Here is a 27575-nt window from a genome sequence, read left to right on the forward strand (position 1 = left end):
TAGAACTGAAGCCTGAGTCATTCTGGGGTGGTTAAATTGAGTTGTAGCGAGCAACTTCCGGATGGGTTTGGCTCCCCTGAGACCTGCCGCTCTAGTGAGCTCTGATTATCTTTAGCCGTGCTCTCCAGCCGGGTAGAAACAGCACAGACTTCAAGTGACCTTTAGAATGACATTGATCAGTTTGCAGTTGCTGCATTTGTGTGAGAGTGTGGTTGTGGGTATAAATGCTGTGTGTCTGCCTGCGTGTGCGCACGCTTGCAGTGTCTGTGTGTGGGTGTATGTGTGTGTGCGTGTGTGTGTGTGTGTGTGTGTGTGTGTGTGTGTGTGTGTGTGTGGGGGGGGGGGGGGGGGGGGGGGATGGGGGCGTTGTTCGCAAGCTATTGCATTATTCCCCCTCAGACCCTTTAGGGAGTTTCTGGCCGAGATTGATTATTTTTTATTTTGCATTTTAAAGAGAGCCTGCTCTTCTTAGCTATTTTGAGAACTTACAGCTTGATTCATCTTTTGTATTATTAATATAATAAATACTTTACATTACAATATTATGCCTTGTGCCACATCTCTCTTCTCGTTCATTTTCCTCTTCCTCTGTCTCTCTCCCTCTCTTTTGTTATCTGTCCTTTCTTCAAAAAGTTATTATTAGACTACACTATATATGACTGTGGCCCATGAATGTCATAGGCAGTTGAAGACTGGAAGGTGGCTGTTCTGAACGACATCAATTGAGTGCTGCTACGTTTTGACAAAGACAATGAACAATGAGACTATGACCTGCCAGTGGCATACCAGTTTATGGTTTACTTGGACCACAGAGAAGTGACTGGCAGATTTCAACCCGTGGTTAAAGTGTGTTCCAACAAGGGTGCACAGCTGTGTTCAATTGACAAGAAAAACAAACATCAACACAAATGAAAAACTACAATAAACAGTCATTTGGCCGTTTGTGTTGGGATGATTCTGAATTCTGTCCCCCCCCCCCTTTCATTCCCTCCATCTGGTCGGTGTTAAGCTCCCCGTGTCTCTCTCATTCTGTCTTCCTCTCTTTCTTCAGCTGCTTTACTCTCATTCCTCCTTTCCTTCTATCTGTTACTTTCTCTCTTCAGCTCCTTCTCTCCTCAGCCCTATCTCTCTCTCTCTCTTTCTCTCTCTCTCTCTCTCTCATCTCTTCTATACCTTTTTCTTCCCCCTTGATTTGTCTCTCTGTCTCTGTCTCTCTATCTCTCTCTCCGTCTGCCATGCTGAATGCGTCTGATTATAAGTGCATTGACTGTGGATGCTGTCAGCTCAGTTTTGGTGGACTTCCTTATCTGTCCTGTCACTTAACTGCAGCAGAACCAACCGCCATTTGACATGCAGCAGTCAGGAAATCAGACGGCTAGAAAAATGCCATCAATAGTTTGTTAAATGTCCTGTTTGCTCATTGGGACTGAACTCTGACTGGCTCTGTGGACCTCTGGAAAGAACAGAGCCTCAGGCAATGACTGATGTGACACACACACACATACACACATGCACACACACACGCACACTCTCACACACACAGACACAGACACACACACACATACACACATACACACATACACACACACACGCACACTCTCACACACACAGACACAGACACAGACACACTCACATACATCAACCCAGCAATTTGTCATAATCCTCAGTCAGTCTCAGTCAGACACACACACACACACACACACACACACACACACACACGCACACGCACCCGCACCCACACCCACACCCACACACACACACACACACACACACACACACACACACATACACACACACACACACACACACACATACACACACACACACACACACACACACACACACACACACACACACACACCCACACACACACACACACACACACACACGCACCCAGAGGGGGAAGCCTTCATTTATTCATCACATCACACCAATAACATGCATATCCTCATGTGTTCCCATTTGTTCCTCTAACATGCATCAAACACCACCTCCCTCTTTAAACAAGCTTCAAATGAAACCACATAGCATCCATAACTTTAGTGTTTCTCATTATAAAACAGACATGACCACACTGCATTGCTCATAGCATCTGTAGGATCTATTTTATGTTTAGATGAACATGGATTAACTCATCTGTATGAAATTCAGGAAAGACAGACTAGGGGGAAATAGTAACTTAGCCTTAGAAAGGATTCACTGATGTTAGAGGGAGCAATAAAGTTACTACACAGGCACATTCCAAGAAAGGAGGGGGTCCCGGGGGGTGCCTGTCACGACACACACACACACACACCTAGGAGGTTTCAGAGGAGTTAGAGAAGAGGGAATAGTTATTTCTGACAACCAGCTAGAACACACCCCACACTGTACAGGCCTTAAAATGGCTTGCAGACCATTCATACAATGAGATTGAGCTAATCCATGGACCATCTCCTTATTGTAGCTTATTGATTACAATAATAAACCTCCAGATTTCTGCATCCAGTCTCCGGTCTTCTGATTGAAAGAAAATGTGTAGTGAGATCCTATTCTCGCCACATCACATCCATAACTTTAATGTTTAAAACACACACGACCACACTGCTCTGCTCATAGCATCCATAACTTTAATGTTTAAAACACACACGACCACACTGCTCTGCTCATAGCATCCATAACTTTAATGTTTAAAACACACACGACCACACTGCACTGATGCTCATAGCATCCATAACTTTAATGTTTAAAACACACATGACCACACTGCTCTGCTCATAGCATCCATAACTTTAATGTTTAAAACACACATGACCACACTGCTCTGCTCATAGCATCCATAACTTTAATGTTTAAAACACACACGACCACACTGCTCTGCTCATAGCATCCATAACTTTAATGTTTAAAACACACATGACCACACTGCTCTGCTCATAGCATCCATAACTTTAATGTTTAAAACACACATGACCACACTGCTCTGCTCATAGCATCCAAAACTTTAATGTTTAAAACACACATGACCACACTGCTCTGCTCATAGCATCCATAACTTTAATGTTTAAAACACACATGACCACACTGCTCTGCTCATAGCATCCATAACTTTAATGTTTAAAACACACATGACCACACTGCTCTGCTCATAGCATCCATAACTTTAATGTTTAAAACACACATGACCACACTGCTCTGCTCATAGCATCCATAACTTTAATGTTTAAAACACACATGACCACACTGCTCTGCTCATAGCATCCATAACTTTAATGTTTAAAACACACATGACCACACTGCTCTGCTCATAGCATCCATAACTTTAATGTTTAAAACACACACGACCACACTGCTCTGCTCATAGCATCCATAACTTTAATGTTTAAAACACACATGACCACACTGCACTGCTAGAGGGATGAGCTGTGTGACCTGGTGATGAGCGGGCTGGGCATGTGGATAGATGGGTCTTTATGTAGGAGCTGCAGAAAGGCACATGATACTGCATGGAGTAGGTGACTTACAATCACAAGTGTATGCACACAAGTGTATGCACGCACACACACACGCGCACACATGCACACACACACGCACGCACACACACACGCATGGACGCACACACGGACACACGGACGCACACACACAAAAACACTTATACAGTTATGGTAAAGAAAGAGTCAGCTCAGTTTCTTTCTGAACATCCCTTTGAGTCTTAGCTAAGACAAAATAACATCAAGGAGAGAAAAGGCATTGTATTGGCTCTCTAAGGAGATCACAGACTGCACAAACCACTCACACACACACACACATGCACGCACGCCCGCACGCAGGCACGCACGCACGCACGCACGCACGCACGCACGCACGCACGCACGCACGCAAAGCACAGTGTCACACTTTTCCAGTTCTTAATTTAATTTTATATTCTAAAATATTTAAGTTTAAGTTTTAAGAAGAGAGTCTTTGTTAAGTCAAATCCGCAAAATATTGACGTGGAAAATTGAGAAGCTGTTTTGCAGTTCGCCTAAACAGATTCTGAAATGGATATAGCACTCGTGCCGGTACCAATCCACTGGGCCGATGCCAGTCCTGGGCCTGTGTGCGTGTGTGTGTGCGTGTGCCTGTGCATTTGCGTGTGCCTGTGCCTGCGCGTGTGCGTGTGTGACAGAGAGTCTGTGGGCTATACTATGATGAGTGCATCAGTGTAAACAAAATGCCTTTGCCTGTGTCCTCCATAGTAATATCAATCAATCACAGATCAAAGCCCATCCTCCACAGCACCCCCTTGATGCCCATTTCCCACCTCATTAACTAATCAGTGAACTCGTTCCCATGGCGACTGTTAAAGGTGAAATATGTATTTTTGTCAGTAAATAGACATTTCTTCAGACCCTATACACATCATGAAAGGGCATGGGATAGAAGGGAAAGACATGTTTCTCAGTAACCCTGGGGACTCCTTTCTGGATGTATCCAGTCATTTTTGAAGGCATTGATCTACATTTTACTGGTGTGCAGAAATGGGAATAACTTAAAATAATAATAATTTAAAAAAAACATCAGAAACAATAGGCGTGTAATCACCTGTAGCAACGTAACATGCTTCATATATTATTTATGTGTGTATAAATGTGTATATTAAGAATGTTAGAAATCATAAAATATGTATGACATTTTACACATATTTTATGAATGCAATGACTGTTTGTTGTGGTTGGAGCCAATTATTATTATTTATTTTTTTGTGAGCTTCACATTGCAGCTTTAAGGGGCTTATTATGGAGGTACAAACTCACCGCGTAATCGCCCACCATGACACATTTCACATTCTTCTGTGTGTATGTGTGTGTGTGTGTGTGTGTGTGTGTGTGTGTGTGTGTGTGTGTGTGTGTATAGGTATGTTCAGGTGTTGACGTTTTGAAAGAGGACCTCAATTATATTTTTCAAAAGGGCAACAAAATTCTGGTGGCATGGTCCATCGGCTCTTGTTTCTTGGACTGTGCAATCCTTCCACCATTTTTCCATCCACAGAGAAGATTACATAGGTGCAGATAAAAACATCTCCCTGCACTCGGGAAGGGGATGGTGACAGAGTGTATGCAGGCTTTCAGCTGAAAAAGATGGCAGCGCTTCAGTCCGTGCACGTGGCAGTTCCAAGTAAAACCGTGGAGACTGTTTGTGCTATTTTATTCGCTCAGCATTTAATAAAGTTAGTGTGTGAAATGAGAGGCAGACCCCTCAGATGTCATGGAAAAATATGTCAATTCAATCCTAAAGGAATTATTGGAATGGGGTTTACTTTCTCGATCAGTTCTCTTGTTGTATTTCCCCACAGTTAATAAATCCTGTCTTCATGTAAGCCACCTCTGTTTTTCTTGGTTGCTGCTTTGATGTGAAATAACATAATAATTGGAATTTCCTCCTGAAAGTGTCAGAGAATAACCATTGTAAAATGAACTGACCAAGCGTGCGGTGTGATCTCTTGACACAGTGAGCTGTTGTAGGCCCCGTCAATTAGAGCAGTAGCCTCTGCCAGGACTTCTTCTCCATGGTTTGATTCCATAGTAATGGGGAGTAGGGTTAGCTTCCAGTGTCTCTCTCAGCATAGAGGCATGGGCACAGTGGGACTGACTCAGGTAATACAATGCACAAGTCACTTGTCAGGATTTTGTATTCACTGTATTACCATGGGACATACTGTATATCATTCATATCATACCTTTATATACTCGGATACAGCATACGGTGCATTTTGCGGCTGTCCCCAGCCAGTTGGGCACTGTTGTGTATCCTGCCACCCTTGCAATCCTAACCGTGTCAGACAACCATAACTAAACATAAACAACATTTCCATACACCTTGCCGGGAAGCCTCTCCCTCTCCTTCTGTATCATATTATACTAATACTGATACTGATAAAGTGGCAACATTACCTAATGCTAACTGTTTATCTTATTTCATACAAAAATATCAAGGCATGGCAGACTACCTAACGGAGTCAAACACAGGCCTTAGGGTCTGAAGTGTTAAGGTTTTTTCCTGATTAACAGGGAGTTTTTCCTCCCACCTGTCGCCTTTGTGCTTGCTTTAAGGGAGTTCAGGCCCTGGGCTCTGTAAAGCGCCTGGAGACAATGTTATTGTTTTGGCGCTATATAAATAAAAAGGATCAGAGATGATAGCGAAAGTGATGACAGCTTTGCCAAGCTTTACTAGTCTGTTCATTAGCAGAATGTACATATATTGTGATTAAACCTTTCTTTCCTTTCTCTCTCTCTCTCTCTCTCTCTGACTCTCTGTGTCCTTAGACATGGGAAATGCCTCTGATGTTCAATATTTGTTTGTGTCCAAAATATCCAAGGAGAGTGACTACATTCTGGCCTCCATCTACTCCCTCTTTGGTATGTAGCGCACATTCTGTCCACATGTCATTTTCACTCAAAGAGTCAGTTTGTAGTGGGGAGAGAAAGTCCCTCTTTAAAAACATGTCTCCCCTCTCCTCCTTCTCCTCCTCCCCCTCTCTCCTCCTTCTCACCCTAGGTGTCATGTCTCTGATGGGGAACAGCATCCTGCTGTTTGTGGCCTACCGGAAGAAGTCCACTCTGAAGCCGGCCGAGTTCTTTGTCATCAGTCTGTCCATCAGTGACCTGGGCATGACCTGCTCTCTGTTTCCCTTCGCCATCCCTTCTGCTTTGTACCACAGGTAAGTCTCTCTATTTTATCTCTTTACTTATACCATCCCATCCGTCCTGCTTTGTACTACAGGTAACTCTCTCTATTTGATCTCTTCACTTTCACCATCCCATCTCTCCTGCTTTGTACCACAGGTAACTCTATCTCTATTTGATCTCTTTACCTTTGCAATTCAATCCCCTCTGGTTTTTAGCACAGGTAACTCTCTCTAGTTTATATCTTTACTTTCACCATCTTATCCCCTCTGCTTTTTACCACAGGTAACTCTCTCTAGTTTATATCTTTACTTTCACCATCTTATCCCCTCTGCTTTTTACCACATGTAACTCTCTCTAGTTTATATCTTTACTTTCACCATCATATCCCCTCTGCTTTTTACCACAGGTAACTCTCTCTAGTTTATATCTTTACTTTCACCATTTTATCCCCTCTGCTTTTTACCACAGGTAACTCTCTCTAGTTTATATCTTTACTTTCACCATCTTATCCCCTCTGCTTTTTACCACAGGTAACTCTCTCTAGTTTATATCTTTACTTTCACCATCTTATCCCCTCTGCTTTTTACCACAGGTAACTCTCTCTAGTTTATATCTTTACTTTCACCATCTTATCCCCTCTGCTTTTTACCACAGGTAACTCTCTCTAGTTTATAGCTTTACTTTCACCATCTTATCCCCTCTGCTTTTTACCACAGGTAACTCTCTCTAGTTTATATCTTTACTTTCACCATCTTATCCCCTCTGCTTTTTAGCACAGGTAACTCTCTAGTTTATATCTTTACTTTCACCATCTTATCCCCTCTGCTTTTTACCACAGGTAACTCTCTCTAGTTTATATCTTTACTTTCACCATCTTATCCCCTCTGCTTTTTACCACAGGTAACTCTCTCTAGTTTATATCTTTACTTTCACCATCTTATCCCCTCTGCTTTTTACCACAGGTAACTCTCTCTAGTTTATATCTTTACTTTCACCATCTTATCCCCTCTGCTTTTTACCACAGGTAACTCTCTCTAGTTTATATCTTTACTTTCACCATCTTATCCCCTATAGTTTCTGTTTTTCCAGATGTTAGATTTGGCTTAGCCCAGGAGAATGTCAGTACTGATCATTGCATATCGCAGCAAGTGACTGTTAGTGGATAATTACTATATCTACACAGGGATTATTTTCGCTCTTCAAAACTGTAATGTGTTCCATGATCTGAGCTCCTTGCCTATTGATTGCTGTGTCAATTGAATAGGATTGCATAATGAGTTCACAGCTAGGTTCATCCATCCTTGCTGGATGGCTACGTCTTAAAATTGGGGATTTGCCTAGTTATTGATGAGAATTGATGAGAAGTAATATGCTATTATGAGAATTGATGGATGAGAACTAATATGAAATTATTCATAGAATTACTCAAGTATTGACTTGTGAAAAATAGTGGAAAATAAGCAGAAACTTCAATAGTATTGTCGTGCAAAGACACCACAAACGATGTGACACACAAAAAGCAGAACACACTAAAAACATGTTCATCCAGTCAGAATGGATGCCCAGGGAGCTCAATGGTTAGGTCAGCTGGAGGCAAAAGTGACGGTAGATCATGAGTAAGCTCAGTGAAGCGTGCTGTGCGAGCCGAGAGGTCACTGAGCACTTGTTATTGTAGATGACACTCTGAGGGCAGTCGATGGTGTCAGTCTGGCGTAAGATATCTATTTGCTTACTTGTCTAGAGAGGGTGTGAGAATGGATCTATCTGCACCACCAGTACACCAAAGCGAGAGAGTAACTGAAAAGAATCGGTGTGTTTGGGAATGGAATACAGAGCAAAAATGTCCATTTGTGTGGGTGAAGGTTAAATATTAGCTTCTCAAACACATTCAGATTATAGGGAAGTGTGTGTGTGTGTGTGTGTGTGTGTTTGTGTGTGTGTGTGTGTGTGTGTGTGTGTGTGTGTGTTCCTATGGTATACTGTGTTCGTCTAACTTAACTGGTAGAGTAAGGTGTTAATTACACCAAGGTCATGGGTTGTCCCCTAGGGAACAAACACTGTTACGCAACTCTCTTTTCTTAGCGCTAAATAAAAAGCTTTAACAAAAGAGTTAAATGAGGAGGAAATTTAAATGGATCCCCTCAATTCCTTTTGTATTCTCCGACAGACAATAATCAACGCCGGGAGGCTAAATGTTAATCAGTGCTTTAATACTTTCCCCAATAACCATCCTCTAGAGCAGGGGTACTCAATAGGCGGACCACGGTCCGGATCCGGACCCAGACGCAATCAAACTTGGACCGAAGCCAAAATCAACATTCTTATCGAATCATGATCCAAGCGAGTTTATATTGATGCGTGATTTCGCGCTGTATAATTTTGTCCTACTCGATATGGTTTTTATCTTCCGTGTCCAATCCAGAGGTCCAATCATGAGCTGTAATAACAACATCACTATGACAACTCACTCACTCAATGTTGTCCGCGAGCTCTCTGTGGGTCACGCAGGTTTTGTCTGTCAATGGCAACAAAGCGGGCAGATAGATTTGTGAACGGTTACTTTTCCCCATGTAGCAGGATGGATTAAAGCTGACGTCACTGCACCGTCTGTTTACTTCACCCCGTCCATCTAAATTGCACTGCATGTTGCTTGGTATGTGAGAAAATCATCGCGTGCTTTAAACCCAACAAAAAACGAAAACTTGCTTCCAAAAATCGCGAATTTAAGACAGAGTGGACCGACAAGTAAGCATTTGTGCTGCTTGTGTGGAGCACAAAACCGATGTGTTTAATCTGCAACGAGACGGTTACCCTTGTCAAAAGTGGTAACGTGAAACGTCACTATGAAACAAAGCATGCACACTTCAAACAGAAATACCTGCAGAACTCTGAGGTAAGGGGCAGAAAAATAAACCATCTGCAATCATACCAAGCAACATGCAGTTTAATAATATAGATCAGCCACACAACAACAGCGTGCATACCTCAACATATTGTTGTGAGTCTGCCTTTTCAACCATGAATATGGTGAAAAACAAATACAGGAGTACACTCACTAATGAACACTTACATCAGTGCCTCCGCCTGGCCTTCACACCTTTTATGCCCAAGGGTAAACCACAAAAAGTGTCACCTTTCACACAAATAAGGCCAGACCACATCACCTTTTGTGCATAGGTCGAACGTTTCTGTTGGAGTTATGTTTTTGGATTTTGACCGTCACTGTTCCGGACCCTGGACTGAATGGAAATTTGGCAAGTGGACCTTTTGGGTTTCCAATTGAGTACCCCTGCTCTAGAGTGCTGTTTATCGATATTGAATTACAGAATCATCACAAGGAGGCTAGCGATGCTCTAATGATATAATAATGAAAAGCAAAGTCAATAAAGAACGTACTATTTGCACAGTTATGAAGACTAATATTTGTTTACCCTAGCCACACATTTATCACTGGATGCCTTTCTATTCCAATCAGTCTGGATGTTGACACCCATACAGTGATATCACTGGTGTTATCCTTAAGGCTTTCCTCAAAGGAATCTCTATACAGTAGACATGGGTGACAGACAGACAGACAGACAGACAGACAGACAGACAGATAGATAGATATGTAGAAAGAGAGATAGATAGATATAGAAAGAAAGATAGATAGATAGTTAGGTAGATAGATAGATAGATAGATAGATAGATAGATAGATAGATAGATAGATGAATTGCCATCAAAAAGGTACTTTATACTGCTATACGCTTTTAACCACAGGTAACTCTCTCTAGTGTATCTCTTTACTATCACCATCCCATCCCTCCTGCTTTGTACCACTATTTTTTAGATAGATAGATATATATATAGAAAGAAAGATAGAAAGAAAGATAGATAGATGGATTTATAGATGAATTGCCATCAAAAAGGAACTTTATACTGCTATATGCTTAAGGCCACCCTCAGGATGAAAGTCCTTCTTACTAGGTAATCTGTCATATCTGTTATGGAGGCATTAGCCACACAGGTTAGAGAAATAGAGAATGCCACGGCAGTCTACCAGCTGCAAGGATCACAAATATGTACGAACATTATGTGACTGTATTCCTCCTTGTCTTTCCTCTTTCATTCATTCCTCTTCTGCCTCTCCCTCTCTCTCTCTCTCTCTCTCTCTCCCCCTCTCTCTAATTTCCCCTATTGTAGGTGGCTGTTTACTGAGCCCATGTGTATGGTCTATGCCTTCTGTGGTGTCTTCTTTGGCCTGTGCAGTCTGACCAACCTGACTGTCCTCTCATCCGTGTGCTGGCTCAAAATCTGCTGCCCCAACTACGGTATGACCCAAACACATTACACATCAGCTTCTCAGTCTGTGGACAAACTTCATACTACTATTATTATTATTATTATTATTATTATTATTATGACATACCAAAGATTCATGTTTGTGTTTGTTGACAACAAATAGTTGAAAACATGAACTACATGTTTGCACACATACAGTAAGAATAAAAACATCTCTGCTGCCGTTGGTACAAATGACAGTTTGGCCACTTTGCGAACATGGATTAGTGAGCTGGAATTTCCAGTTCAGTTTCTATGGACATAAAAGCACTCTTTTAGTTCCGTTTTAGTTTGTGTTTGTGTTTGCATGGATGAGGCATAAACACACGCAATAACATTCACCATTCTAAAGTCTTCAATGTGAGCATTCCCAAAATGGAGCATTAGGGAGTTTAACACAACCCAAGAGATTAAAAATATACAAAGCAAGTTGAAAAGGGGAAACATGTATTGGGAAATAAAAAAGGTATTCATCCGAATGAATGAATTCCCAGTATTGACGCGGGATCAGGGAATACCCATGAAAAAGCTTTGTTCTAGTTTTAAAACTGGGAGATCAGACAAACTCAATCAATCTCTGTAGACCCCAGCCAGCTCCCCTGGGGTGAGTGTGTGGGGGGAAAAAAACACACACACACACACACACGCAAGCAGGAGAAGTGAAGGAGAGAGCGATCATGCTCAGAGGAAAACATGAAAAAAAAGAAAGGAGAAAAAAAAGAAGACAACCAGAAAGGTACCGAGGAAGGAGGAGAAGAAGAAGAAGATGATAAAGAAGAACGGAGAAAATGGAGACAGAAGATGGAGGTGCAGCACCTACAGCTCCTTCTTCATCTCCGTCCTGAGTCTTTTCTCTGAAGAGTGCTGGGAGGGACGATAATAAAGGCGTTGTGTGTGAGTGTGTGTGTGTGTGTATGTGTGTGTGTGTGTGAGAGAGAGAGGTGTACAGCAGCGAGCAGAGCGGATTTAAATAATTGCTAAGATGCGACTGCAGAAGTGAAGCCACTAATGAGAGGGATTAGTCACCGTGCCACTCTGAGCTGCCAGTGGTTGCGTAACGCCCTGCAGGCTCCACAGCGCCGCCACAGCTGCCATCGCAAAATCACCAACAACACACTCACACACACGCGCACTCAGACACACTGGTATGCACAAACACACACTCACACACACACACACACACACACACACACACACACACACACACACACACGTGCACACATGCATACACACTCATACACATCCACACTCACAAGCACACACACACACACACACACACACCTCAATGGGAAACCAGCTGAAGATTGATCTCTCTCTCACACACCTGTGAAGTTAACATGCTTGAAATCCGCGAGGACATTGATTGCGATCTGTGAAAATCTGAGAGCCACCCCGAATGCCCCCTACCCCCACACACCCAGAAAAAGACAACACCTGCAAACATCTATCTATAAATCCAGAAATCTCTGTGTGTCTGTCTGTCTGTCTGTCAGTCAGTCTGTCTAGGGCGTATCTCCCTGGCGTTAGTTACGTTAGTTATGAGATTTCGCATGTAGCTTACGCATGTCATGAACCTGTGCATCCTTGATTTTGAAGATTTCGGAATTCATAGTTCGCGGCATATTTATATTTTATCGTTTGCCGTAGGCACTATGGGTAGTGAGGCACTATGGGTAGTGTAGTAATTCAGAGAAAGAGGGGCGGACCTGCGCGACGTGAATGATGTCATAGTCATAGAACAGTCGTCGTCATAGATGTCACCCCAGCTGATGTGTATGGGCCTGGCATGTAACCAACTCTCATTACCATGTTAAGTAGTATATTGTAGTTTGATGTTTTTGTATAAGAGTTAGCTTTCTATTCAACGTTGCCGGTTAGCCTAGAGCAGTGACCATGCGTTCATGCAGCTACTGACGCAATGAGAGAGGTTTTCCGATGTATTAGTGTCCCGATGTAAATATGTCTTGCTATTACACTACCCAACAGCTACACCTACATCTGCTAACACTACAGAATGCATAATTCCTACGGGCACTGCAAAAGTCTATCTATAAATCCAGAAATCTCTGTGTGTCTGTCTGTCTGTCTGTCAGTCAGTCTGTCTAGGCCGTATCTCCCTGACGTTAGTTACGTTAGTTATGAGATTTCGCATGTAGCTTACGCGTGTCATGAACCTGTGCATCCTTGATTTAGAAGATTTCTGAATTCATAGTTTGCGACATATTTGTATTTTATCGTTTGCCGTAGGCACTATGGGTAGTGAGGCACTATGGGTAGTGTAGTAATTCAGAGAAAGAGGGGCGGACCCGCGCAACATGAATGATGTCATAGTCATAGAAAAGTCGTCGTCATAGATGTTACCCCGGCTGATGCGTATGGGCCTGGCATGTAACCAACTCTCATTACCATGTTAAGTAGTATATTGTAGTTTATTGTAGTTTGTTGTATTTGTATAAGAGTTAGCTTTCTATTCAACGTTGCTGGTTAGCCTAGAGTAGATCACTACTAACTCTGCTAACACTACAGAATGCATAATTCCTACGGGCAGTGCACTAGTATTGTTACATTTGCGCTGCATTTCGTTAACAGGTATATGATAAGACCTTTTTCAGTGATTAACTAACCCGCTGAATATTGAAACAGTGTTGACCAGTATAAGTGCAACACAGACGTAGTCAGCCACACAGTGCGAACACTGCCTTCTCTTACTCCCACTGCACAGAAGTCTGCTATTCTATGCTACTGGGAGTGGAAATATAGACATATCAATGAGGCTGAGGCACCTTGATTTCCCTTTTTTTTAGTTTATATAAATGAAACTGAATAATAATAAAAAAAGAAGGCAGTCAACGTTTTGTAATTAGCTTCACTCATGGTGACATTCAAGGTCGTGCTTTTTTCATAAGTTTGCTTGTTTTCCTTTTTTAAGCAGTCAAGTGTCTGTAAATAAAGTAATTATCGTCATGAAACATGTTGAACCATAGTCGTCTTGTGATGCTGTTGTTGTCTGTCTGTGGTAATCAAGAGCACTAATTGGCATAGGTGATTTAGTACGAGGGGAGTTGGTGTAGTTGTTATTTGTGTTTTTTGTTTTGAAAGAGGGATTAAAATGAATAACACAGTTGAATGCCACAGAGACAGAGATAGAGAGAGAGAGAGACAGAATGTGTGTGTGTGTGATAGAGATAGAGTGTGTGATAGAGAGGGAGAGGTTTCTTTCAAGTTATCATGTTTGATATGCAAATGAACACAAATAATGATGTGTTTACATGAGCTGGCCACAAAGAACCCTGATTACTAACACTTGGGCACATACACACAGACACAACAACACTAATACACATACTCACACACACAGACGCCGATTACAAACAATCTCGATCATATGAGCACTCAGAGCACATCAACTTCTTTCTGTTCATAAGAAATATCTCTCAACGTCTGATCAGTATCTGACATCACAGCATAGAACACGTACCCTTTAAACCTGGCAGGGGCTCTGTACAGAAATGCTGGTCACGTTCAGTCTAATTTTCCTGTTTTATGTTCAGTGCTGGTGAGGCTCAGAACCCCCATCTGGAGCCCCTCAGACTAAGGGTAACGTAGTGGCAGACGGCCGTCCTGAGCCATGGCTGATCTTTATCACTGCAGATTAGGATGGCTCATAGTATGTGTGTGTGGGGCTAAACAGGCAGAAAGGGCTTTTGCCAGGTTTGTGTGATCAGGACTGCTGGGATCATTATGTGTGGACATAGATTTAACTGCATTCTGGATTGGTGTGTTCTTTGAGATTAACTGCAAATCTATCTATCTATCTATCTATCTATCTATCTATCTATCTATCTTTGCTATTACACAGTATGCATTTGAAGTGAAATGGCATGTGCTTTGCACAGGATTGACCCCAGTTATCTTCATCCTGCTTAAAATTCTGTAAGCTAACAGTTAAGACAAAGGAATTCAATCTTAGTTTTTTTCATTTGTGAACAGTATTTATTGCCTCTTTTCACAAGGTTGTTATTTAATGTTTCCCAACTGCATTGCCTTTAAAATACCTCTTAAAGTAAATTGCCTCTTAAAGTAAATTGCACGCGGCATCGGTCTACCATAACCACTTGATCTATAGAGTGTCTTTATCATTGTGCTACGGGAATACATTTTATGGCAGAACGTGCACTTACATAAAACATGAAGGCAAGGTGGTGTGTATCCAATTAGAAGGAAGGTTACCCTTGTTAACCTATCATATAAAACCCATTCCCCTACACACCATGTCACTATTACACATTGTACAACAGTATTTATTTACTGAAGAGAGAACGGGAAGTTTGAAAGTTGAAAAATTGGATCTAGAGGAGTATCTTCAACAGCTTCATACAGACAATGAGAGGTGTGTGGATCTTGTGTCAGCGCCAGACGTTCCTTTAACTGGAGAGATGGATGATGGCCCACCCAGGTGGCCAATTCCGACCTGTGAGTCTTTTTAATGTAGAAGAAAAGATCTTCCTTAGTGTGGTTGCAGAAGGTTGGTCTCCTCTCCGAAGGCAATTGGTTTTACATATTTTGTCCGTGCAGAAAGCAGGAATCCCATGTTTTTCTGGATGTTTGGAATATAGCATGATCTTCTTATTCAGGCAGCAAAGACAGAATGGTGTTTTTGGATCTCACAAATGCCTTTGGATCAGTGCTTCACAGTCTGTTGTGGAAGGCATTCAGTTACTTTCTTACAGTCCCTGAGAAGATTTCAGCATTAGTCAGGGCATATCTTGAGGATATTCAGTTGTGCTTTAACACAAGTTAACTACATCACATCCATTTGGTATCCAGGCTGGATGAACCATTTCACCATTGGCTTTCCCCGTAGCAATGGAGGTACTTATAAGGGCATCTAAATCTGAAATCTGGCAGTCTGAAATGGGCAAGGATGAAAGTGAACCTAGTAAATGTAGAAGGGTTTCTATGAGTAAGGGAAAACTGGTGAAAGAGAGGTTTTATATTGATAGTGAGGTAATTGAGGAGGAGTTAAAATGTGCTAAGACCAACCTGGAGATGACTTTGTCACAGTCTAAAGATCCAGTAGGCAAGGACACTGCTCCAATGGTTAACGGGAAGAAGTGGAATTAACGAGAAGCAGTTAAATTTGCCAAGGCACCATTGGGCAGGTGTAGAGTGGAAGAGCTGGGTTTCGGCTTGGAAAGCATGTGGGTAAGGCTACGTTGCTGAACAAGAGGCAAATGCTAACTAGCTTTGTTTGCAAGCAAGAAGAGGATACTAGACCAGCAGCAGCAGCTTCTGAAGCAAAGCCAGGGCACTTGATGAACTGGCATGATGTCGAGACGAGGAAGATCAGCTGAAGAGATCTTTGGGCTATGGACACTACCTGCTTTAAATTCATTGTTGGAGCCAGTTTTGATGTCCTCCCAACTTTGCAGAACTTTAGTCAGTGGGTGGGTGAGGACAGAAAATGCAAGTTGTGTTTGGGAGTTTGCTCATTAAAACATGTCCTATCTGAGTGTAAACCTTACCTGACCAGGTTTGCCACGCGTGGAGACATAATCAAGTTTTGAAAGTTGTGAGTCTGTTGGCGCATAAACGAGTTAGGGTTAACTATCAATGACAGGGACAGTACAATTTCCTTTGTGCAAGTGTGGACACCAGGCACGTTCAAACACTACTGGTAAGTGGGGCTCAGTGCACGATTGGAGATTTGCTGGCTTATGTCAGAAGACAATTGCTAGATCCACAGTGTATTGTGACTGCTATGAGACCAGACATGGTGTTGTATTCTCAGTGTGAGTGCATTGTTTACTTTATTGAGTTAACGCTGAAATATGCGGATCTGCTAGGGGGAGCAAGGGATGAGGTTTGTAAACGCACACAAGACCAGTATAGGTAGGTGTTAGAGGCTTTGACGTTAAATGTGTGTGTTAAACAACTCTGATGGATTTTGGTTTTCGAGGAAAGTCACTTAAAGGAGCTTTAAAGCAGTTGTCTGAGGCAACTGAAAAAGCAAGCTAGTGGTTGTGGCTGAGGCGTTTGCCGACCACTTGGGTTTGTGAATTAACCCTAAACTAAAATTGAGATATGTGGAATCTTGATGAGGTGTAGCTGTTTTTGTCTCTGGTAGTGGCATGTACCCATCGTGAGTATGAAGGGGGGTGGGTCTGGGATGCCAGTTGAGCCTTCTCAAGGTGTTGTGGGCCTAACCTAACAAAACACTGATGAAGGAAGGTGCCAGTTGGAAAACCCCAGTGAAATGCTCACGATTGCAGCTGTGTTGTTGTTGTTGTACTATACTGTTCTATGGTTGGGTAGATATGTTGAGGAGTTGTAGGCTACAGACTGTACTGTGAAGGACCGCCTTTACAGGTACAATATGTGGCGCGTGTTGCAGCAGTCACTAGCGAATTTTGCCTTGTTGTTGCATCCTGCTTCTCAGGAGCTATGGTTGCGCAGTTGTTACAGTATATTGGTTAGGTTTGGTTGTTGGGTATAAGTACTTGCATGTGGCAGTGAGAGGATTGTCCACTTTGAGTAGTCTCCAACAAATAGCACAAGGAATTTAAGATATTTTACTGTGTCAAATTTAAATCAAATTAAAAACTACATGTAGAGGATTTGTTTCAATTTAGGTGGGCTTTGCCAGAAGGATCTGGAAATGTGAAATTTTGGCTGAGTCTACAGCTATAAATTCGTACCCATTTTCAGAGCCTGAAGAATCCGATTAGACACCATCAGCCAAGAGATGTTCCTGACACAAAGAAGATTTCAAAACGAGTCTCTGTAGAATTTCCCAGCGCCAAAGCCCATAACGCTTGTTACCTTTTTCCTTAAATCCCTTCTGTTCCCACTCTCCCTTCTCTCTACCGCACACACAATTACCTTTCCCCATCCTCATCCCAGGGGCGAGGTGACAGTCTCATCCAGGAAAGCGGCATCCAGCAGTGGATTATGCCTGCCCTTTGGCGCCTGCTCCCTGCCAGGTCCCCCATGTTAATCCTGTCGACAGAACCATGCCTGGAACTCACTATTCTATTACCCTTGGGGGGCATCCTTGGTTTTCTACCATGTTATGTACCGGTGGGATAATGGGACTAGATTGGCTGACAGAGAGATTATGGGGCTGAGAGAGAGACATTGAGTCTCTTAGCCTCCAGAGGCTTGACCCCATTTTGAGAGGGCGGCTGGAGATGCCTCCCTCTTCTTCTTAAGGATATAAATCATGAGGTATTAACATGTGGGGTGACTACAAGGGGTCAAGCCCATGATTCAGGAGAGAATGTCACTGACACACACACACACACACACACATATATATATATATACAGGGGCATATGTATGCACCAATACACACACACACACACACACACACACACACACACACACACACACTCATAATCAATTGAAAGAGGGAGCTGGGCATTTAAAAGGGTAATCAAAGAACAAGTCCTCAGGGATAGAGAGAGACTGCACAAGGCTATTGTGTGGAGGACAGTGGGTACTATTCTCTCCTGGTGGCAGCTTGACAGTGATGAGGTAATGTAGCGCTAGTCCCCAAGTTGCTCTTTCTGTTTTAGCACTGGAAAAAGCCATATTACGGCCCCTCAAGTAACCCTTAGCACTTTAAGCTGAGACATTACAAAATGAATGTCACCACCCGTAATGAAACCCCAGTTTAAATAAATAAATAAATATTTCACAGGGAAATATGAATACCATCTATTACTCTACTTAGCAATGTATATCTTCCCTGTGCATCTTTGTATTTGGAGATATGTATGTGTAACATTTTAACTCCTATGTATCAATAAAGCTATATCTTTTTCTACCTGATATGTGGGATGAGAAATAAACTTCGACAGCTCATTTTTTACTATTTTTTTCATGCTCAGCATCAGAAAGATGCAAAAACAGCAACCCACAGCTAAGCTATTTTAATTGGCAGATCATTTTCTTTTTCTTTACAGTACTGTGAAGGCCAATTACATTATAACTAATTAACTTAACCCCAAAGTTTTTTATTCCTCATAAGTAAGTAACTAAAAAGCTGGTTTAAATAACTCCACAAACTAGACTACCAAACAAAAAAAATTACCTGTTGAGTTGACTCACGAGTAGGCCACTGTCTACTGTTTGTGATGTCACTGGAACTCGCTATAAAATCATTTCAGCAGGAAAACAATTGCCACAGAATACCAGTAGCTCTGTCCCTGTTGTTCTGGCAGGCATTCAAAGTGAAGTGAAAGTGAAAGTGAAAGTGACTCTATGGCAGAGGTGGTGTAGACACACACACTCCGAATTCCACCCATGTATTATCAGGATATAATTTAAATAAAATTTAAATTCAAATTTAAACTTTTGTAGTCTAATTATAGTCTACTTTTTTCATGTATCATGAGTCGTTTCTTCACATTACCCCCCAGAATCAGAATCAGAATCAGGTTTATTGACTGACTGGCCAAGTAAGTTTGCACAAACAAGGAATTTAACTTAGTAAAGTCATTAAGGGATAACGGCCGACGAGCTGTGCAGTTCTACAAAGTTAATGGACGCTGCGGGGCAAAGAACTCCACGACGCACAGCTCCACCAAATCCATTAACTTTAGAACTGCACAGCTCGGAGGCCGTTATCCTGCTTATCTCCCGTTTACAACATCCACAAATGTTTTTATTATTATTATTATAATTATTTAGAATTTCCTTTATCTTTAGGAAATTTAATATGCATAATAACCTGATGAATTCTTGATTTGAAGCCTAGTGCTCCCGTTAGAGAAAGTAGTGCGTTTTTTGAAGAAAAAAAACCGTTACGTTGGTTGTCAATGGTAACCATTCAAGAGCATTGATATGGAACGGCGATTTAACTTTTCTACTGGGACTACGTCCAAGGTGTGCGGTGCTTAGGGTTATGCAAATTATATCTCTTTAAAAACAAATCAATTTAGAGTGTTAAGTTACTACCACCCTCTACCACCACCCCTTCACCCAACCCCCCCCGCGCGCGCGTGCCCCCCTACCACTAGTGGTTGAAGCCAGTGAAATGAAACTGGTTGAATGGATATCTCAATACTCGCTCAACTGATACCACTTCACACACACTGAACTTGCCCTGAATCAATTATCTCCGCGGAGAAGCTTCCTCCTTTCCCATGCAGTGATTCCCTTCCCTTATGCCAACCAAGCCCTTCAAAGAGCTTACGGGACATCATGGTTGAAACACACATAAAAGCCAGGGATTAAGGCTGTTTGGAGGCATAAAGCTACTTTGTGCAATGCCTTCCTTTTATCTTATGTCTTTGACATGACAAGAGGGCTGGGTGACAGTGAGAGACTCGCTGTGTGTTAATTTACTGGTATTGTTCGTCCCACAACATAAATGCATTCTGTCTTTATTCATTCTCATTTGTATTGAAGCGGTTTTGATATTTGTCATTGCGAGACAGGGACGAATAAATAAACTATTTTCTTTCCCCCCACCCTTTATTCACCTCCTTCCATTGGATAAACCCTGTCTGAAACTAGGCTCTGAACCATACTCCCTGGAGACTGAGAATAATTATATTGTATAAAACGGAGATGTTTGAAGTCCCATGGTGACTGAACACCGAGATGGTTAGGGGGGTGGGTAGATGGGCTGAGAAATGTATGTGTGTGTGTGTGCATGTGAGTGTGTGTGTGTGTGTGTGTGTGTGTGTGTGTAAGGAGGGGGGGGGGGGTGAATTACATAATATGTTATTTTTACCTCCTCTGTTTGAGTGATGATCCCTGCTGCAACATGTGACCCACCCCTGTAACTCCACATGGGGGAGGTCGCATCTAAATGTGTGTGGAAAATTAACCCGCCATCACACTCAGCGCTTTCATCTTCCTGGAGCTTCCTCACTCACTCCCAGCCTGACAGAAAGAGACTTGCATTTTGCCTGAATACTAACACTGAAATGGGAAACTACAGTTAGCAGAAGAAAAAAACAGATTTCCCTGGGCAGAGAAGTGGAACACATGTGTGTACGTTAACGTTCCCTATCTCCTCTGGTAATAATACCTCGATAGCAGCGCAAAAAAAGCCTTCACGCACTACAAGATTTGACACGTGCAAAGGCTTTCATCTCCACGGCAACCCAAAATAAGTAACGGCCGATCTGGTTTTGATCCGACCAATCAGGAGCAGAGTCACCTGCTTTCTGGGTAACAATGAAGATCATAGCACAAAGTCGTTTCAATCTTACAGTGTGAACACACACACACACACACACACACACACAAACACACACACACACAAACACACACACAAGAAAACCCCCCTCATTCTTGTTAGTGTATACCTCACGTTCCACCTCTCACTCTTCCCTGTGCTTCTCTCTCTCCTCCCTCCCTCCTCCCTTGCTCTCCTCTTCCTGCTCTCTCTCTCCTTCCATCCATCCATCCCCCCCTTTCCAGGCAGCAAGTTCATGCCGCGGCACGCTTCCCTCCTGGTGTTGGGCTCGTGGTGCTATGCGCTGATCTTCGCCGTGGGGCCCACCTCCGGGTGGGGGGAGTATGGCCCTGAGCCCTACGGCACGGCCTGCTGCATCAACTGGCATCTACCACACACCAACAGGACGGCGATGAGCTACATCATCTGCCTCTTCCTCTTCTGCTACATCGTGCCCTGCTCCGTCATCTTCCTCTCTTACCTCTTCATCCTGCTGACGGTGCGCGGGGCCCGTCATGCTGTGCAGCAACACGTCTCGCCCCAGAACAAGATCACCAACGCCCAGACGCTTATCGTCAAGGTAAGGGAGAGGGCACAGGGAGAGAGAACGAATGTGTGTCTGTGTGTGTTATGAGTACGGTCACCCTTCATTTGGATGGTCCCAGTGGCGGCTGGTGAATAATTTTTTTGGTGGGGCTATTTGAGCGCACAAGAATGCAGGAAATCACATCTACGAAATTCAAAATTTTGAATTTCGTAGATGTGATTTCCTGCATTCTGGTGCATTTTAGGGTGGCCAGCCGGAGATCCCAAATCATTCACAATGATAAATTTGTGTTTCACACATCGACTCATTTGTTGTTCGCTATTTCATGTAGGCCAATAAATTAAAAACAAGACGTGAGCTGTTGATGCAGAGAAGTGCTGCTCAGTTTTAAAACAGCCCCTTGCCTATACCAATAAAATAACTCAAACCAGTCAATACCAATGGTCTAAAGACAATATTAATATATCTGCCATGTAGAAATCAACAGTTTCACAGGTAATGATAATGAACAAGTTACATGTTTATTATGGTCATGTCCAGATAGAAAGTGCAAACACATAACGATAAATTATACTAGGGAACAACAGTTTTTTGATACTACAACTACTACAACAATTTCGTTTTTTAAAGACATGTATACTGCAGCTGTATGAGTATAAGAAGAAAGATTATTTTAACTGGTATGAAACAGTAACAGCTCACAACTCACAACAAATTGCACTCTTGACCGCACATGTTTTTAAACGCTTTCTGACCAATGCTTCAGTTCTGTCATTCCTGTCTGTGTCCACAAACTGTCTATCACACGCACTTGTTTTAAACAGCAGGCAAAGAAAACAAAAGATGGCATTGACATACCCACAGCTAGCCTAGTTAGCCATGCCTTTCGATCAAACCAATCTCGGGAAAAGGTTCTGGTGTATGTTTTCCCCTTTTCTCGCGTCTGTTGGGTTATTTTCACTTCTGGCTTGTCTGGTCCGAGTTGTTTAACAATTAGCTTTTCCGCAAAAGGTCTTCTTCCAAAGGGATGCAGATGTAAAGATTTGACTGAATTTGGGGCTAGCTGAGCTCCCACAACTACATCCGACGTCGCCATGCTACACACTTCTCTGCTGGAATGAAAATACCTGTTAACAAGCAGTGGTGCATCTTGGTAGGGGCTCTATCCTTCAGCGCCCGTAACCCATAAAATTCCTTGACGATGATTGGCGGATGTGTATTCTTTTTTGCCTAGCATCAGGGGAGCCATTGGCTTAAATACAGCACAACCGGGCTGATCGAACAGGAGCCCCGGCAAGACAGCCTATTGGCTACTACACCAAAAATGATAAACGTTCACGTTTTAGAGAGTTCTAAACCCATTCTAAAGCAAAATCATCAATATCATCTCATTAACACAGGTTATTTTTTCAAAATGAGAGATTATTTAAAAAAGAAAAGAAAAGAAAAACAGGCAGTCAGGTCAGCGGGAGGGCGGAGCCCCAGCGCACCCTATGGGCGAGCCGCCACTGGATGGTCCCCTATGGACTACCTATTGATGTTTCGATTATAAAGAAACTTTGCAACTCTGTTGACTACAATTTTAGGTTAGGGTGAGGGATTGGGTCTGGCTAAGGTGATGCTCAGTGAATAATTAAAAAGACTGAATTAAAATGTCAACAAACCATTTGTAAAGTCTGTGTAGGTGGACCATCCAAATTGTTAGCAGGCGCCAGTATCCTTGATGGGTTGGTCAATGTGCGCACCAACTGTGACGGCAACTCTTTTTATTCTCACACTTGAGCCATTCTTGACTGGCTGCAGTCTTCCCCTGAACGATAGGTATCACTACAGAGAAAAATACCATGTAAACCGCTGGAAGGTACGCGGAACTTAGAGTAAATAATAGAGGGAACAGTTCTATATCACCAGTATTTATTTGAGGATTATCTGTAGAAGCAGCAATAAGTAGAGGTAATGTGATTAAGTGAAATAGCTTATGTGACACGACGGCTGTATCCCCGATGTTCACTTGTGGATTTAACTGGATAGGTTTCTGTTTAGTGCTTGTGCTTAATGCTAGTCGCCAGCAAAACTATTATATAACATTATCTAGGTTAACCAGTTGTTATGGTAACAAAAGATGCTCTGTTTTTTTTTTTAGTCCTGTGATTTTCTTAAGGAAAAGACTTTACTAAATGCAATCTTTTGACCCTCGGGTTTTCATCAGGCAAGACACTAATGTTAGTAAACCAAACGAACATCTCGTCTTTTCCAATTATTGTAGTAATCTTCGTCTATGTGTTCTGTGCCATCTGGGAATCCCTATGCTCCCACATTGATAGATCATAGAGATGCCTGTAGAGGAGTAGACCAGAGCACTGCAAGTAACAAAAACTGGGAGGTACGAAACCAGCCGAAACGACAGCATAGTGCAGCCCGCGCCAGCGGAAATAACGTCACTTTTGGTGCGCGCCGCCATGCACAAGGATGGAAACGGCAACCATAAATCCCCCTTAAGTGCCACTGCACAGTCTGGTTGGGTTACATCTAATAACAGTACACTCATGGTCAAGGTAGGGGGCGCACAGAGAAAGTGTGTGTTTGTTTGTGTGTGTTTTGAATGTGTGGATTGGAGGTTGGACGCACAGAGAAAGTGTGTGTTTGTTTGTGTGTGTTTTGAATGTGTTGATTGGAGGTTTATGTAAAGTAAGTCCCACCGCACAATCTGATTGGGTTTGATATGTCTGATGACAGTACAATCATTGCCAAGCTGGGAGAGAAAGCAGCATGTTGATGGAATGTTTGCAAAGGTTTTACAATCGGACCAATCACCTTGTCTGACTGTTTTGAAAAGCATTCTTGACAGTTTGTACTGTTAAATCTGATCATCTTTCCGGCAGCATTTCACTGCTTACACAACAAGCAACATTCCTTTATTTGTAAACATCTTTATATTTTTTCGAATAGCAACAAACCACTTGATGTTAAGCAGCCAATATTTACCATCTTGCACAATCAAATCACTGCCTACTTATGTTTTAGTAAATTATTTAATTGCAGTAATTGCACTGTGACTGACTTTTACTGGTTTGAAGATACATTTGGGTAATGAAATAGAGCTAAGGAAACCCTGTCAATGTGTCACTGTATGTGTGTGTGTGTGTGTGTGTGTGTGTGTGTGTGTGTGTGTGTGTCTGTGTGTGTGTCTGTGTGTGTGTGTGTGTGTGTGTGTGTGTGTGTGTGTGTGTTTGTGTGTGTGTGTGTGTATATGTGTGTATGCTTGATACATGTTTTGTAATATTTGGACATTTGTATTAGGACCATAAGAAAGCTCTATTACCAATGATCAATGTGAAACACCCTAACCATGCCTGAATGCTAACTTCTACCGTCCTGTCTTTTGTCTCTGCCCAGCTCTCCGTGGCGGTGTGCATTGGCTTCCTGATGGCATGGAGTCCTTACGCATTGGTCTCCATGTGGGCAGCGTTCCGCAGCACAACCGATATCCCCCCCATAGCATTTGCGGTGGCGGCCATCTTTGCCAAGTCCTCCACCCTCTATAACCCTATGGTCTACTTGATATTCAAGCCCAACTTCCGCAGACTCCTATGCCGGGACGCTACTCTCTGTTGCCACGTCCTGTGCCATTGCCTGGGCCCGCCCGCAGTAACCCCGAAGGAATCGTGCGAGTTGTCGCGGCGCCCGTGGATCAGGGAGGACGGCAACTCCACACGGCTGTCCAACGGGCTGCCTGAGACGCATGTGGCCTGCAGGCACTGCCCCGAGGGCACACTTGGCCAATGTCCCGAGGGCACGCTGGGCCAATGCCTGGACGTCACACCACTCAGGACTGCACGGATCCTCACCAGCTCCATCAACCGCGAGATGGCAGTCAGCCAGCTCTCCAATGACCACAGCGACTTCCTGTAGCGCTGGAGAGAGGGCTTGTGGGATACGGGAAAAGGAGTGATGGGGTGGGGTGGGGGGGGACGGGTGGCGGGGAGGAGCCTGGTGAGGTAGTGGATATGAAGAAAGAGGAGAAGTGCTGAGCTGGGAGGAGTACGACAAAGAAGACTGATCATCAACTATCAAAGAGCCTTTTTGGAGGATCTCTTCATTCTGCCTCAAAACGAACAAAAAAATCCTGAACAGCCTCAAAACACAGGTCTTATACAGGTCAGACAAATGCCTCAAATTACTTTTTGTTACTGCCAAATGTGAAAAACTCTCTTTTTTTTTTCTTCCAAAAATTACATAAGCGCAATCAAAAAGTGGACCAACTATGACAGAATGAGGAGTGCTCAAGCAACTGGCTGGACCAGACATGCATGTTTCTCTTCTGTAGGGGACAGGACTGGGGGGGGGGGGGGGGGGGGGGGGTGGGCAGGGTGGTATGGGGCGGTCACTATATATGACGCTGGGGGGGGGGGGGGATAAGTAATATATACTAACGTAAGCCACCAGGCTGCCAAGCTGTGGTGCCATTATCCCAAAACAAGCTCTTTCCTGTCCTTCACCCTGTCCCTCTATCTTTAGTGATGCCTCACAGCGGACTCCTAGGAGAATGACCCTTTCCCCGGCAGATCGCCCTCTCTCTCTCTCTCTCTCTCTCTCTCTCTCTCTCTCTCTCTCTCTCCCTCTCTCTCTTCTCTCTCTCTCTATCTTTCTCTCTCTTTCTCTTTCTCTCTCTCCCACAGGGTCTGTCTGCTGCCTATGCATTATCCGATAATTCTCTGCACGAGAGGAGACAGGAGAGCAACCCGCAGTGAAAATCAGTCAAAAACCAAACAAGCTGTGTTTTTCCCCCTGTCACAATCTGTGCTGTTCCTCTTGAAACGTTTGCTCAACCCTTTAACGAGGAGATACAGCGCCAGACTAATGAAATGTATACAGGAATATATAGAAATGTGTAGGTATGGAGCAATACATTTTGTTTATGTGTCAAATCTTAGTAATGACAATTGCAGTGGGAGATTTTTGTCCCTAAAATGTCTGCAATGCAGCAGTTATGCAGCTATATGTTGCATTTTAAAAAGAAGAAAAAAAAACAACACCCAGGGAAGCTTGGCTAGTCTCGCATGAGAGTAACCCCCTGCTGTGACAAATCCAAATACTACAAAAATATTTCCTTCAGGACTATCGGGGTCTGTCCCATATCTTGGTGTGGATCATGCATCATGAACTTAGAGTGTCCCTGCAGAGCAGGACAACGCTGCTGGCTTAGAAAAAAAGGAATAAGGGGGTGAAAAGGACAAATTAATCAACACAATCTGGCCATGAGCAGGAAGTGTTCTTTTCTTCTCCTGATTTGATTAGGCAGCGGTGGTCCCCATCTTTCGACCGCTGTCGATGGTGTTACCCCTGCTAATAGGGCCGGGGGGAGATTGACTGGTTGATGGAGCTTGCAGAGTAAAGCGTAATCTAAATGAACGGTTACTAGTCATGCTTCCGACGCTTCATGCTTAGTGGGTATGCCAGTCAATATCCCCAGTGCCCGGTACAATCACAGCCTCAAAAGAAAGAAGCCTCAACTGAATTTAACTCAGACTAGGCCTCAACGTCCTCTTAAAGAGTTAAGATCGGGGGAGGTCGGCGGGAGTGTGGCACACGGTGATATGATGAGGTGGGTTAGTGTACAGTACTGTATGGGCCACAGGTTATTCTATAACATTATTTTTGTCCTCATTAATGCCATTTGCTTTCTGTCAATGTGAAGAAAGGGGGCTTCCTTTCACAGAATGAAACAAGAATTAAAAATTTTACTTTGAAACAAGTAAATATCCAGCATTTATGCAGTTCTATACCTAAACAAATCATGTGTGCAGTTTTCAAAGGCAAATTGCAAAATGCAAAAAAAAATATATATATAAAAAAATATATACATTT

At 43.0% G+C, this 27575-nt stretch overlaps 1 protein-coding gene across 1 annotated transcript in view; it reads left to right on the plus strand.

The window, feature by feature from the left end:
* LOC308376801 (visual pigment-like receptor peropsin) overlaps positions 1-25725 on the plus strand; it is a 72253-nt gene extending 46528 nt beyond the window's left edge. Inside the window, exons 2-6 of the mRNA XM_080853272.1 lie at positions 6285-6377; positions 6517-6679; positions 10831-10958; positions 21406-21740; positions 25104-25725. Coding sequence (XP_080709398.1) covers positions 6287-6377; positions 6517-6679; positions 10831-10958; positions 21406-21740; positions 25104-25619 — 1233 coding nt within the window. The 5' untranslated portion in view covers positions 6285-6286 and the 3' untranslated portion in view covers positions 25620-25725. The remainder of the gene's footprint in view (positions 1-6284; positions 6378-6516; positions 6680-10830; positions 10959-21405; positions 21741-25103) is intronic.
* The last annotated feature ends 1850 nt before the right edge of the window (positions 25726-27575 follow it).

The sequence above is a fragment of the Sprattus sprattus genome (assembly GCF_963457725.1).
Source record: "Sprattus sprattus genome assembly, chromosome: 16".
In the NCBI taxonomy this organism is placed as follows: Eukaryota; Metazoa; Chordata; class Actinopteri; order Clupeiformes; family Clupeidae; genus Sprattus; species Sprattus sprattus.